The sequence below is a fragment of the Myotis lucifugus genome, unplaced genomic scaffold (genome assembly GCF_000147115.1).
Source record: "Myotis lucifugus unplaced genomic scaffold, Myoluc2.0 scaffold_110, whole genome shotgun sequence".
In the NCBI taxonomy this organism is placed as follows: Eukaryota; Metazoa; Chordata; class Mammalia; order Chiroptera; family Vespertilionidae; genus Myotis; species Myotis lucifugus.
In genome coordinates, this window is record NW_005871158.1 from 1808034 (window position 1) to 1823485 (window position 15452).

The 15452-nt window shown below is 33.7% G+C and overlaps 1 protein-coding gene across 1 annotated transcript in view; it reads right to left on the reverse strand.

Annotated features, from left to right (window-relative positions):
• Positions 1 to 15452, reverse strand: part of ZNF644 (zinc finger protein 644) — a 125391-nt gene that overhangs the window by 70889 nt on the left and 39050 nt on the right. Inside the window, exon 3 of the mRNA XM_014459577.2 lies at positions 11507 to 11567. Within this exon, the coding sequence (XP_014315063.1) occupies positions 11507 to 11528 (22 nt within the window). The 5' untranslated portion in view covers positions 11529 to 11567. The remainder of the gene's footprint in view (positions 1 to 11506; positions 11568 to 15452) is intronic.

Sequence of the window (15452 nt, forward strand, 5' to 3'; positions counted from 1 at the left end):
ACTGATATGGATGAAAGAGATGAATCCACAATTATAGTTGGAGACTTTAACACACTTCTTTCAGCAACTGATACAACTACTAGATAAAACATAAGCAAGAATATTAAAAAATCTGAACCCAATCTACCAATAAGATCTAATTGACATATATAGAACACTGCAACTAGCAACAGAGGAAAACATTTTTCAAGTGTCCATAAAATAATTACTCATAAAGATATACAGTATCCACAGCAATAAAACAAACCTGAACAAACTAAAAAAATATATATATATGGTAATCATATAGAATGTGTTCTCTGAACATAATGGAATAAATTAGAAATCAGTAACAGGAATTAAAACAGGAAAATTCCTATCAATTGAAAATTAACACACTTCTAAACAATCCATGCCTCAAAAAAATCTCCAAAAAAGGGGAACCTTTTTAAGACAACTTAATAAAAATGAAAATACATATCAACATATCAAAATATGGGGGATGCTGCAGAAGCAATGCTGACAGGGAAATTTACAGCATCAAACGTTACAAATGAGAAGAGAAACACTGCATAGAAATAATAGGAGAACAGCAAAATATACTAAAAGTAAGCAAAAAGGAGAAATACATATGAGTAGAAATAAATAAAAATGAAAACAAATAACTGAAAAATCACTAAAAAGTTATATGAAAAAATAAAGTAAGCTTCTAGCAAGACTGACAAAGATAAAAATTACCAATTTCACAATGAAACAGTGGATATCACTACCATCCCTACAAAACAACTATGAATAACTTTACAGTCATAAATTTAACAATTTGGATGAAATTGCCCAATATCTTGAAAAACACAACTGAGCACAACTCCCTTAATATTAAATTCATCTTTTATAGACCATAACGTTAAATTTTAGAATTGTAAAACTCCAAAAAGGAAATGTATAGGCCGAGATGATTTCACTGGAGAATTCCGAAGATTGCTCTCCATAATGTGTTGGTCCTCATATAATCAGTTGAAAAGCTGAATAGAAGGAAGGACTGACCTCCTCTGAACAAGAGGGAATTCTGCAGCAAATGGGCTTCAAACATGAACTCCAACATCTTTCCTGATTCTTCAGCCTAATAGCCTTTGGACTTGAACAACAGCATCAGCTCTTCTCTGGTCTCCAGCCTGCCAGCCTGAGTCTTTGGACTTGACAGCCTCTATTTTTATAAGAGTCAATTCATTAAAATAAATCTCTTTCCATACACACACACACACACACACACACACACACACACACACGATCTATTGGTTCTGTGTCTCTGTATAACTGATAAATACAGTAGGGAAATTAAAAGAACCTATCCCTCCAAAGAAAACTAGAACAAAAATTATCAGAAACAACTCTGTCCAAACTCTGAAAAATAGTAAAAAGTTTATAGCACCAAATCAAATGCTGAATCAAGAAAAAAGCAACTTGCCGAAACCGGTTTGGCTCAGTGGATAGAGCGTCGGCCTGCGGACTGAAAGGTCCCGGGTTCGATTCCGGTCAAGGGCATGTACCTTGGTTGCGGGCACATCCTCAGTAGGGGGTGTGCAGGAGGCGGCTGATCGATGTTTCTCTCTCATCGATGTTTCTAACTCTCTATCCCTCTCCCTTCCTCTCTGTAAAAAATCAATAAAATATATTTAAAAAAAAAAAAAGAAAAAAGCAACTTAATATGTTTGTTTTGACCTGTTTAGAGGTTCAACGAAGGACTGAAAATGCACATATATGCCTGTTTCACCTAACTCAAAAATGTCTCAAGACAGAAAAGCAGTGAAGCAGAGGATGTTGGAAAGACTGGGAGGAAAATATGGGAAGAGGGGCACTATGGGAAAGGTCTTTGAAAAGCTTGTGTATAGAATGGAAGATCTAGAAACCCCTGCCCATCACCCAGGGCCTGCTCAGAAAAGACCAGAAAAAAATCTTTAGTTTACACCTCTGTCTAATCTTTATACTCAGTGCAAACAGGAAGAGAAGGCTAAGGCAGAGTTCTAAATAATCTGGCTAAGAAATGAAGAAGTGCCCAAACAAAAAGCCTATTTGCAATGCATCAAATGGTATATGTTTCCTTAAACTTTTTTCTTTTCTTTCCTCTCCTTCTTTCCTCCCTTCCTTTTCTATTCTCCAGGAATTAAAAAAAAATTTTGTCAAACCACTAGGTGATCACAATTAAAAGAATACAGAGTCCAAAGACAAGTGGCAAAAATATAGTTTTTAAAAAATGTTGAAATGCCACAACTACAAATCAAAGCAAGTAACAAGAAACACTAAGGGGAGGGTCACCCAGAGATACCACATTATAATATTGAAATGGTCCAGCTTTTCAAGAAAAAAATTACAAAGCATGCAAACAAGCAAGAAGGTATGTCCTATTCATTGGGGGGGAGAGGTAGAAGTCAATGGAAATTGTCCCTGAAGAAGCACAGACATAGGACTTAACTACACAAAACCTTTACATTAAGTCTTTTTTTTTACATTAAGTCTTAATAAACTTAAAGAGATAACAGAAACCACAGTAAAAAAAAAACTAAAAGAAGCTAGGCGAATAATGTCTTCACATAAAGAATCAATAATTAAAATGAAAAATCCACTAGTGGCTTTCAAAAGTAGTTTTGAGCAAGCAGAAGACAGTGAACATGAAAGTAGGTCAACTGAAATTATGCAGTCTGAAAAGTAGAAAGAAAAATATGAAGAAAAATAAACAGAGCTTAAGAGACTTGTATACTTGTTTCAGATAGACAAGTATGGATGGGAGAGTTGGAAGGGGTCAACCTCAGCAAACGTACCTCAAAACAATGTCCCCCGCATTGTGTATCCCGCAGCCTGCCTGCGCCGCATCTCACCCAACGGACCGACACCCCCCACTTCTTCTAACACCACTTCTTCAAAATAGACTCGCCCAGGCCGAAAACCGACTTCTGTGCATGGGCCACGAAGTTTCAATTGCACTGTACGTGCGCGCCCGCACGTGGTAATTGTGGAAGAGCCACACTCAAGGGGCCAAAGAGCCGCATGTGGCTCACGAGTTGCGGTTTGCCGACCACTGATCTAACCCAAAGTTAGAAGGATGGAAATAATAAGGATTACAGCAGAGATAAACAAAATAGTGAACAAAAAATAGAAAAATAATGAAAAAAGGGTTGGCTTTATTACAAGGTCAACAAAATTAACAAGTCGTTAGCTAGATAAAGAAATGAAAAGATGCCCTAACCGGTTTGGCTCAGTGGATAGTGCGTCGGTCTGGGGACTGAAGGGTCCCAGGTTCGATTCTGGTCAAGGGCATGTACCTTGGTTGCGGGCACATCCCCAGTAGGGGGTGTGAAGAGGCAGCTGATTGATGTTTCTCTCATCAATGTTTCTAGCTCTCTATCCTTCTCCCTTCCTCTCTGTAAAAAATCAATAAGATATATTTTTTAAAAAAAAGAAATGAAAAGATTCAAATGACTTAATCAGAAATGAAAGGAGACATTACAAACAGTATCGCAGAAAGTGGATTATGGAAATTCTATGAACTGTACACCAAAAAAAATTAATAAACAAGAAGAAATAACTTCCTAAAAACATACAACCAATAAGACTGAATCATGAAGCAGTAACAAATATGAACGGACTTATAATGAGTAAGGTGATTGAAGCAGTAATCAAAACCTTCCCAGCAAAGAAAAACACAGGATTGGCAGCTTCAATCGAGAGTTTAAAGAAATAACACCCATTCTCTTGAAACCCTCAAAAAATTAAAGTGGAGGAAATATATCCAACCTTATTCAATGAGGCCTGCAATATTCCGATACTAAGCCAGACAAAGACACAAGAAAACTAGAGACCAATATTTCTGATGAATACTGATGTAAAAATCCTCAACCACATAGTAACAAATGGACTTCAACAGCATATTAAATGGATTACTATACCATGATCGAGTGGGATTTATTCCCACATTGCAAGGATGGTTTAACATATAAAAATCAACCAATGTAATACACCACATTAACAGAATGGACACAAAAACATGATCATCAACTGATGCAGGAAACACATTTGACAAAATTCAACACCATTTCATGATCAAAGAAACCAAACCTCAATAAACTAAGAATAAAAGGAAACGGCCTCAACATAATGAAGCCCATTTATGAAAAGCACACAGTTAAACTCATACTCAATTGTGAAAGACTGAAAGCTTTTCCTCTAGATGAGGAACAAAACAAGACCATCTGCTCTTGCTACTTCAATTCAACATAGTACTGGAAGTTCCAGTAAGAGCAATTAGACAAGAAAACAAAATAAAAGCATTTAAATTGAAAAGGAAAAAATAAAATTTTCTCTATTCACAGACAACATGACGTTATATAGAAAACTCAAAAGATAACACACACACACACACACACACACACACACACACACTGTTATAAGGAAACAATCTCATTTATAATAGCATCAAAAAGAATAACATACTTAGGAATAAACTTAACCAAGGAGATGAAATATTTGTGCACTGAAAACAACAATATATTGCTGAATTTTTTTTCAAGACACATATAAACAGAAATATATCCAATTAGTGATTGCCAGAGTCTGGGAGCAGGAAGGAATAAGAAGTACCTACCTAATAGGTACAGGATCTCTGCCTTTGGAGTGATGAGATATTTTGGAACTAGTTCGAGCTGATAGTTGCAAAATACTAAAAATCTAAAAGGTTACCTAATTTTATACTTAAAATTGATTATTTTAGGTGAATTTTACCTAAAAAAATCAATTACATTTCTATATATTGACAATAAACATAAAATCTGAAATTAAAATCACAATACTACTTATAATTAATTCAAATAAAACAAAATACTAAGGTATAAACTTAATGAAATATGTAAAACATCTGTATGGTAAAATTATAAATGCAGATGAAAGAAATCAAAGACCTAAATAAATGGAGAGCTATACATGTATATTAGAAGACTCATTCTTCCCAAATCAATCTATAGGTTTATTGTAAACCGTACAAAATTCTAGAAAAGATTTTGGTAGACACAGGCAGGCTTATTTTAAACTTTTTTTAAGCATGAAGTGTATCAATATTAAGCTTTAAAAAAATTACCACTGAGAGTCATGAGGGGACCAATAAAGTGTCTAGATTTGCTCCAAAATAACCTGAGGGTGAAGGAGAAAGGAGAACCTAAATGAAATAAGACTATATATTTGATTATAGCTTTTCCTGTATTATTTCTCTTCACAGCTTAATTATTTTACAGCTCTAATGAGAGGCAGTACTAATAATATTTAAGGAAGCTAAATTACCTGATTAAAATCATAACTCTTTCACTGGAAGGTTAAACTCAATGTATCTCAGTTTACACACTCATTATATCTCTATTGCCTTATCTAAAAACAGAGGATTGAATTAATACTTATAAAGACCTATAACAAAGCCTGGCATATAATATGCACAATTATAATTGTTAAATAAAATAAATCTGGGCTTATCATGTTTGGGGTTTTTAATCAATCAGGCAAAAAAAATATCTAACTGCTTGTCAAGTGTAGAAAAAGTAAGCAAAATAAACTTTTGTTTAAAAAAAATCTAAGGTTACAAGTTAGTTTTCAATTAATCAAAATAACATAAGAGCCTGCCAACTGCAGAGGGTGATGTAGGAGATGTAAATATTTAATATCTTTCTATCTTGTCATACTTTTAAGTCATTCAATCAATAGGTGGTTCAGTTTACAATCAGGGGAGAAGATGTAGAAAGAAAATGACTTCCTAGGGACTATGTCACCTCAAGACAAGGCAGGATTTGAGAACTTTTTTGGAAAGTTAAGTTTCAAGTGAATAGATGAATTAAGGATAAAATTGGTGAGAAAGATGTAAGTACAGATAAAAGTGTCCAGAATTAAAAAAAATAATGATAATCAATTGGGCTGCAACAAATGCTTATTGATAAAACAGTAGATGAAACTAATAAAAGTGATTGAAACATAACTTTGGAAGCTCTTGATTAGAAAATCTAAGAATGAAAATTTATCCATTAAAACGTTAATGTTTTTTGAGCAAGTAAATAATATAATCATACTAGTGGCCTGGTGCATAAAATTCGTGCACGGGGGTAAGGGGTGTCCCTCAGCCTGGCCTGCACCCTCTCCAATCTGGGCCAGATCCCAGCAGGATAGGGCCTAAACTGGCAGTCGGACATCCCTCTCACAATCTGGGACCACTGGCTCCTAACCACTCACCTGCCTGCCTGCCTGATCAGCCCCTAACCGCTTCTGCCTGCCAGCCTGTTAAGTTTTAAGAGATGAAACCAAGATAAATACAAATATACCCAGGAATAAAGGCATCACACTGGGAAATACTGTACAAAAAATAAGCCCAAAAGAGGCAATATCTTAATCCTTAAAAATAACTCAGAGAAAACTATTATATGTTAAGGATTTTTCTCAGCTCTTTTTTTCAATTCTTAAATTTACTGATTTCTAGAATTAAAAAATTTGAAAAAAGGAGTTCATAGACTTTAAGGCTGATCTGAGACAAATAATTATAGCTTATCATACATGTTAAAGACAACAAAAGCATAACCACAAAGAAGGAAAGTTTTCTTAATGCTCAGGTTGCAAGAAACAACCTGATACTCTGAGAGTATGAATGGCATGCTGTTAGTCCAGATTTAATTTTCTTTCTATTTACATACATATTATGTTAACATTTGTTTGTGGCAAATTATAAAGAAATTCATCATTATGAAATATTTATCCTAAATAAATATGAAGGGAACAAAGAAGGCTATTTGCTCACATGTCAGCATATGTAGCTTTTAGTAAAATCTGGTTATTCAATATTAAAAACTAAATACAGTACTTACACCATGAAAGTATGTTAATTGATGGATTTAATCATGAAATGCAGGTGACATTTCAAACCTTTGAAAAATATCACAATTAAAGAAATGCACAAATAAATATACTTTTCACTGATTAGACTGGCAAGAATTAAAACACAAATGAACATTTAGCATAGTGTGGGGAAACAGATATTCTCAAAAACTGCTAATAAGAACTTTATGATACAATCTCATTGCAATTTTGCAATATATATCATAAATTAAAGGACATATACAGGGACCCAGCAACCCATTACTACAAATTACCATAGAGACATTCTCACACAATCCCAATGATATAGTCAAGAATATTTATTGCAGTATTGCTTATATAAGCAAAAAAAAAACACAAAAAAAACCCTGAGATTTACTCAAGTATCTAAACAGTTATATTATATGTAATGTATATATGAAAAAATGTCCAAGACCAAGATATATTGCTAAATGGAAAGAGAAAGATGCACAATATATACAAGCTATTTTTGATAACTTATGGGGAGCACAGTGCTGGGAGAGAAGAGAGTTTTACTTCTTATTTTTAAATATTTCTATACTATTTGCTCACACATATAAGGAATATGATTTTTATTTTAAAATACAATTTTGAAAATACTGAATGTTGTTTGGCAATATATTTGAAAACAGTCAAATGTACACTGTACAATGTCATCAACAGTGAAGAACAAATAATCTTATTAATTAAAAGGTGTATTTTTTCACATTACAACAATGGGAAGCACATCTACAGTGCTACTAACACAGAGAGGTTAATTTGGAAATTAAGAAAATTAAGCTAAAAAAAGACACACTTTTGTGAAGAACTTCAAATTCTTGGAGTTAGGAATTCTGCAAAATGGAAAAGCTTAGCAGCAGTTGACTAAAATATTCAAGCACAAAATGAAGAGGAAGAGTCTGAATTCAAATATACCTATCAGCCTCTGGGAGGGGAACGCACTAGTCTAAAATCTAATAAAGACACTAAGTCAAGCAATCACAAGATTAAATTTCTCTGAATACTCAAAATTTATCAACAAAAAAACTAAACACACTTAACATCCATGATGAAATAAAAGAAATAACTGGGGTCCTACATTCAATAAGAATCTGTGTCTAAGAAAACCTTTGTAAAGAGATAGAGCAACAGCATGAGATGGGGTCAACATCCAACTCTGTGTTCAACCTTTACAGCAGAAGCTGCAAAGAGGAAAAGCAACAAATTGATCCCAGTGGGAAAGAACCTCTCCTCGCTTTGGACTTGCTAGAAGGCAATCAAGCTTCAGGCATAAAAACTCCCCAGCTGACTACGATATCCAACCCAACTAGCCAAATTTCAAATATGGAAGAAAACTAGTGCGAAATGCTTTAAAGTTTTATAAAGTTTCATTTCTTAAGAAAATATAGAGGGGGATAAATGGTATGGAAGAAGACTTGACTTGGGGTGGTAAACACAATACAATATACAGATGATGTATTATAGAACTATAAACCTAAAACCCATGTAATTTTATTAACCAATGTCACACCAATAAAATTCAATAAAAAAGTAAAAAATATATATTATTTATGTATATTACAGATTTACAATGATAAAACAAACTTTTAAAAAATACTTTTCAGCAAACAGCAAGCTTCCTAAGCTATAGGAAACGAAAATGTTATCACAATTCCAGGCTATAATTCAATTTCTTCCTCCACTCCAACAGTTTTTACCCTGAGGAAAATGAGAAAAAGTTTTCTTTACTTCTTACAGAAGTGACCAATCTTCCTAATCTTCTACTTCTATTACTCTAACACATCTTTTTAAATTTTTAGAAAAATAAATATTACAAACTAGTACAAAAGAAATAAGTAGTATAAACACTATTAGTAACAAACACTCCAATTTCCATAACATGGATTAATGCCTTCATTTGGAAAGAGTAATCAAAATCAATAATGATTAGCTATTTTATACCAACTAGACTGAAAGAAGACAGGGGATATTTTATTTCTCTTTCCAAAATGTCTATAATGCTGCCTCTATATTGCTCATAGGCTCCTTCATACAACTCAACAGCAACTGAAGTGCTAAAGCCCACATCATATTCCAGCAAATATTCTGAATCTCTATTTGTCTGAGAGATAGCTTTTCATTGTTCTATGTTTAATAAACATTCATTAAGTACTGTGCTGAGATAAATAAAACATGGAAGGTATCTACCTTCAAAGAGCTCACAGTCTAATAAAGAAAACTATGGTGGTATGGCCAGATCTGGCTCAAAAAAAAAATGATGCTTGAGATGGGACTATTTCAGGAGATAAGCTGATGAGGAGGGAGGGACATTGACAACTGGGGATGCAAGTGGTTGGAGAAGACTGACAACATATACTTAGGACTAAAACTAAGAATATAAAGCATCATATTTTGTTTACTCAGATACTGCTAGGCATTCTGAAACAGCTACAGTGATAACATTGTATAGCATATTATAGAGCTTACATTTCATTGTGCAGGTGATGAGGAAAATGAACGGGAAAACTAGAGGAAGGAAAGCAGCTGCAGAATGTTGGCACTCGGAGAATCCAATAAACAAAATTATAGACAGTGCATAAAAAATTTGTAGTATTTTCATATAACAGAATATTACTCAACATTAAAAAATAATGAACTACTGATACAACAACATGGAGGAATCTCAAAAAGCATTATGTTGTATGAAAAATAGAAACAAGAGAATACAGAATGTATAATTTTATGTACACAAAATTCAAGGAAAACTAAGCTATGCTGATAGAATTCAGAATGATGCTTACCTCAGGGAGAAAGGATATTGGATTTGGAAGGGAAGAGCAAGAGGAACTTTCTGGGACAATAAAAATATTCTACATCTTGATCTGGATAGTGGTTATATATATAAACACATATATTTAAAAGTCATTCAGCTCTGTACCTTAAAGTTTCCACATTTTACCATACATACATTAGAACTTAATATAAAAAGAAAACTGCACATATAATTGGGGTGGGATAAAGTCAGAGTAAATTAAACCAGTATCATCCCTTGAGTAATACCTAACTTATAAGAAATCAAAATAAAGCTTCTAATAAACCCTGTATATTCAACTAGCAAACAAAATCCCTGTAAGACCTTAAGTACAGTAGCTTCTCTCCTTCAGGAAGATATGCAGGCAAATGTTCCTTATAATGCATGCTAGCAAAATAAAATGCTTTTCCTAAATAAAAAGAAATAGTGCCCTATTAACCAAAAAATAAATATTTTCTACACTGCAGTCACCTATCTCATAGGAGGTAATATAAAGATTAATAAGGCATAAGGAGCACTTAATACAATATACAGACAATAAATATTCTTCAAACTACCATTACTCTCATCCTATATAATAAACCCTAATATGCAAATTGACTGAACAGCAGAATGACTGGTCACTATGATGCTCACTGAACATAAGGGGGCAGATGCTCAACGCAGGAGCTGCCCCCTGGTGGTCAGTGCGCCAGAGCCGGGCTCACGGCTGGCTGGCACAGCGGCGGTGGTGGGAGCCTTTCCCGCCTCTGCGGAAGCACTAAGGATGTCTGACTGCCAGCTTTGGCCCACTCCTCATGGGGAGCAGGCCTAAGCTGTCAGTCGAACATCCCCTGAGGGCTCCCAGACTGCGAGAGGGTGCAGGCCAGGCTGAGCACCGGGTCTCTGGTTATTATATAATAGCAATAAAAGGGAAACTGCTTAAATTATGTCTAAACCACTTATTGAGAATACAATATTTAACTGCAAATTACTCAATTATAGCACTTCTCATACCAGGTGTGTTTTTTTAACTTTGAGATCAGCAAGTTTCTGACAACTGAACCATCTGGTTAGATTAGAGAAAGATCAAGTTATGTAATTTTATCAAAGTATTCTTATTTTATATCTTGAAACCATACACTTAACAATAGATAGTAAATGTCTATTTTTTAACATTTCAACAGTTTATATTATTAAAAAGCATTCTTTTTAATAATATAAGACAAAAAGTCTTATATAAGACAAAAAGTCTTATATTTACCAGACCAAAAGTACATGGCCAAAATTCAATTTTTTGAAAGTCAACAGCCTTAAAAAAAAATAAAAGCAAATCAGAATGCTGAATTTAAAAAACAGAGATACCCACAAGAAAATATTAAACCATTCATTTATAATTCTGAATATTATGTTAAAAAGTCACAATTTGGATAATTTAACCAATTTGTGGAAGTACTTTATTAACTTTATTAATGGAAATAAGAAAGTAAAGTTCACAAAAGCAAAGACTACTCAGGTACTATAATCCACAAGTGAAGCAACCTAATAAACCTTTTATTGAATCTGATTTTCTAACATGTTTTATAGTTATTAGAAACTGCACATCTAAGTTATAAAACTCAACATAGAAGAGGAAATTATTCAGTTCCACAATTTGATAACTGTATTTTTCTCCCACCAAATCAACTGGGTCAAGTGCATCAAAAAGTCAATTCTTTGTATTTCAGAATTTTATTAAAAAACTCATTGATTCTGGACTAGAAGGCACTTAAATTTTTTTTTTTTTTTGGTATTATTCCTAGTTTGGTATGTACTATTTTTAAAAAGTAGTCTTCTACTTACCTAGATTTTGTCTTATTAACATCTTGCTGCAGGAGCAATCTCATTCAAAATTAAATCAAACCTGAAAGAATACAGGTAAAACCATCATTTAGTTTTCCGCTCCAGATATGAATAATTATATCTATGACACACAATGCTTTTAAATTAAAAACTGCAAATCAAAATTTTTCTTGGTAAGACATCTATCTGAAAAATTGTTCAACTAAAACATGATTATTTTAACCTTCATGAAACTTGCTAAGTCCTATTATTTTTTTTAGAAAAATAATCTATTTAAATGAGAAATAGTTTCTAGTTCTCTTCAAAACATTTTACAAAATTTGTTGTAATAACTTTAATAGTATGTCAATAGCTATAATTAAAATCAGAATTTGTTCATAAAACATAATATCTAGATCAATGTTTGCCTAATGCTATTATGTACATATCAAAAAAATGCCAAATAGTTGAAGAAAAAAATACAGAATAAGATACATAAAAGTATATACTAATAGTAGCTATAATAATAGCTAACACTGATTAAGTACTTTAAAAATACCAGGAATCATTACAGAGAATAGCATATATTGATACCCTATTTCCTCAATTTAATCTTCAATCTAGTATAATGTAACCTTCACCCCAACACTCCACTGAAAATTTACTTGTAAAAAATCTACTTATCTCTAATTTTATCACATTCTATAAATTCTGAGGACTCAGTATGTCCTACCCTGAACTCTAAACATCTCTTTCCCCTGCCTCAAACAGGCTTGTAACTCTTCTGAATTCTTGTTCTCAAAAAACTGCACCAGCATACCTATTGCCATTTATACCTAGATTACTATAACTGTTCTATTTCCAGACTATCTTCTCAAATTCATCCTTTCCAGAACTATAAAAGTAATCTTTTTGCAATGTCTATATTGAAGATGTCATATCTATGCTTCAAGTTCTTCCATAGTACCATCAATGACTGCATCTCTATCTATCCCTAATTTTTACTCTCACTTTTACCCCATGCTTCTACTACACCAAATTCTTCAACTCTCAGAACAGCCTCATGCTCTCAGCTTTCATACCTTTTCACATGGTGAACTATGCCTACTTTATATCTCTTTAACTTCACTAATACCTTTTTACTAGTTTTTCAAATATTTAGCCCAGTCACCCTGACAGATCCTTCTTTAATTTCTCCAGCTATGTATAGCTGTGTTTCTAAACTGCTATAGCAACTGGTAGCAGTTCTGTATCAACCCTATCTGTTTACTTGTGTATTTTCTGAACTACAATGTGGACAAAAATTCATTTTTCTCATTTTAGCATTTTCACTGGATGAGCACATTATAAAAGCATAACAATGTAGACTGACTACAGAAATTCTGTGTTGTATCCTAAAATGTACATAGGAATATAGAAGAAAAACAAGTAAAATTCAGGCTGAGTTGAAGTCACATTTTCAAAGACCGGAGGGAAAAAATTCACATCACCTCTGGATCTAGTCATGTTACTTTAAGAAATAACTATGTATAAGTGAAAATATGATTGGCAAAAACCAGCCAAGTAAAATCTTTTATTGGGAAGGGATGAATTCTTTCCTAGAGCCTTCAGAGAGAGAATAATCCTGCTGACACCTTAATTTCTGTCCAGTGATACTGATTTCAAACTTCTGGCTTCCAGAACTATGGGAGACTAAGTTTCTGTTGTTTTAAGCCATCTATCTAGTCTGTGGTAATCTGTTAGACCAGTCATCAAAAACTAATATACTGAGTATGGTAGGTTCTCTAGGAAATAAATTAGAACCACAACATAAAAGTTGTTATGGACTTAATTGTGTCCCTATAAAATGCATATTGTGAAGCCCGAACACCCAATGTGACTGTATATTTGAAGACAGGGCCTTTAAGGACATAAATGAGGTTCAAATGAAATCGTAAGTGTGGACCCTAATCCAATAGGACTGATGAATATTGAGAAAAAATACTCAAAAAAATATCCTCAGCAAACCAAGTTCAACAGCACATTAAAAGAATTATACCATAATGATCAAGTTGGGTTTATTCCCAGAAGGCAAGATGGCTCAACAAATAAAAATCAATGAATGTAATACACCACATTAATAGAATGAACGACAGAAATCACAATAATCTCAACCGATGCTGAAAAAGCATGATAGAGACAATCAATAAACTAAGACTAGAAGGAAACTACCTCAACATAATCAAAGCCATATGTGAAAAACCCACAAATAACATCATACTTAATTGGTGAAAACAAACTAAGGCTGAAAACGTTTTCTCTAAGATCAAGAAGATGAGATGCCCACTTATACATATTACTTCTATTCAACACAGTACTTAAAGTACTAGCCAGAGCAAATAAATCAGAAAAATAAAAGGTATCCAAATTGGAAAGGAAGAAATAAAATTATCTGTTTGCAGATAACATGATCTTTTAGGTAGAAAATTCTACAGATTCTTAAAAACAACTGTTAAAATCAGTAAATGATTTCAGCAAAATTGCGGGATATAAAATCAGCATATGAAAATGAGTTGTTTCTATATACTAAAAATGATCAAATTGAAAAACTAAATAATGAAAAAAATCTCACTTAAAAAGCATAAAAAAATAATACTTGGGAACAGACTTAACCAAGGAGGCAAAAGACTTATACATGAAAAAAATTACAAAACATTACTAAAATAAATCAAAGATACAAATAAATGGAGAGACATCCCATGTTCATGAACTGAAAGACTTAACATTGTTAAAATGTCTATACTACCCAAAGTAATCTAAAGTTCAATGCAATCCCTACCAAAATCTTCGCACATCAAAGGAAACAATCAACAGAGGAAAAAGGCAATCTACAGAAGTGGAGAATAATTTTTGCAAATCATGTATTTGATGAGGTTAATATCCAAAATATAAAAAGAACATCTAACACTCAACATTAAAAAAAACTCAAAAAAATGGGTAAAGGATTTGACTAGACCCGTGGTTGGCAAACCGCGGCTGGCAAGCCACATGCGGCTCTTTGGCCCCTTGAGTGTGGCTCTTCCACAAAATACCACGTGCGGGTGTGCAAGTACAGTGTAATTGAAACTTCGTGGCCCATGCACAGAAGTCGGTATTTTGTGGAAGAGCCAGTATTTTGTGGAAGAGCCACACTCAAGGGGCCAAAGAGCCGCATGTGGCTTGTGAGCCGCGGTTTGCCGAGCCGCAGTTTGCCGACCACTGGACTAGACAAATATCCAAAATAGATATACAAATATCCAACAAGTATATGAAAAGATGTTCAACCTTCCTGATTATAAGAGAAACATAAATCAAAATCACAATGAGATATTATTTCACATCCAATAGGATGGCCACAATCCAAAGAACAGAAAATCACAGTGTCGACAAGGATGCAGAGAATTGGAATTCTTGTACATTGTTGGAGGAAATGTAAATAGTGCAGCCATTATCGTATGGAAGTTTCCCAAAAAATTAAAAATAGAATTACCATATGATCCTGCAATCCCAGTCTGGGTATGAATCCAAAAGAATTCAAAGTAGGGTCTCCAAGATATTTACACACCCAAGCTCACTGCAGCATTATTCACAATAGCCAAGAGATGGAAGCAACTTGACTGTCGATTGACAGGTGAATGGATAAAGAAAATGTGGTATATACATAAAATGGAATATTATGCACTGACCAGTGTGCTCAGTGGTTAGAGTGTCGGCCTGTACACCAAAGGGTCCTGGATTCAATTCCTGATCAAGGGCACGTGCCTGGGTTGCAGGTTCGATTTCCTGGGTTAAGTGCAGAAGGCAACCAGTTGATGTGTGTCTTTCACATCAATGTTTCTCTTTCTTTTTAAAAAAATTTTATGTATTTATTTTATTGTCTAAAGTTTTCCATATGTCTCCTTTTCTCTCAATTGACCCCCCCCCCCAGCCATTCCCACCCCGCCCCAGT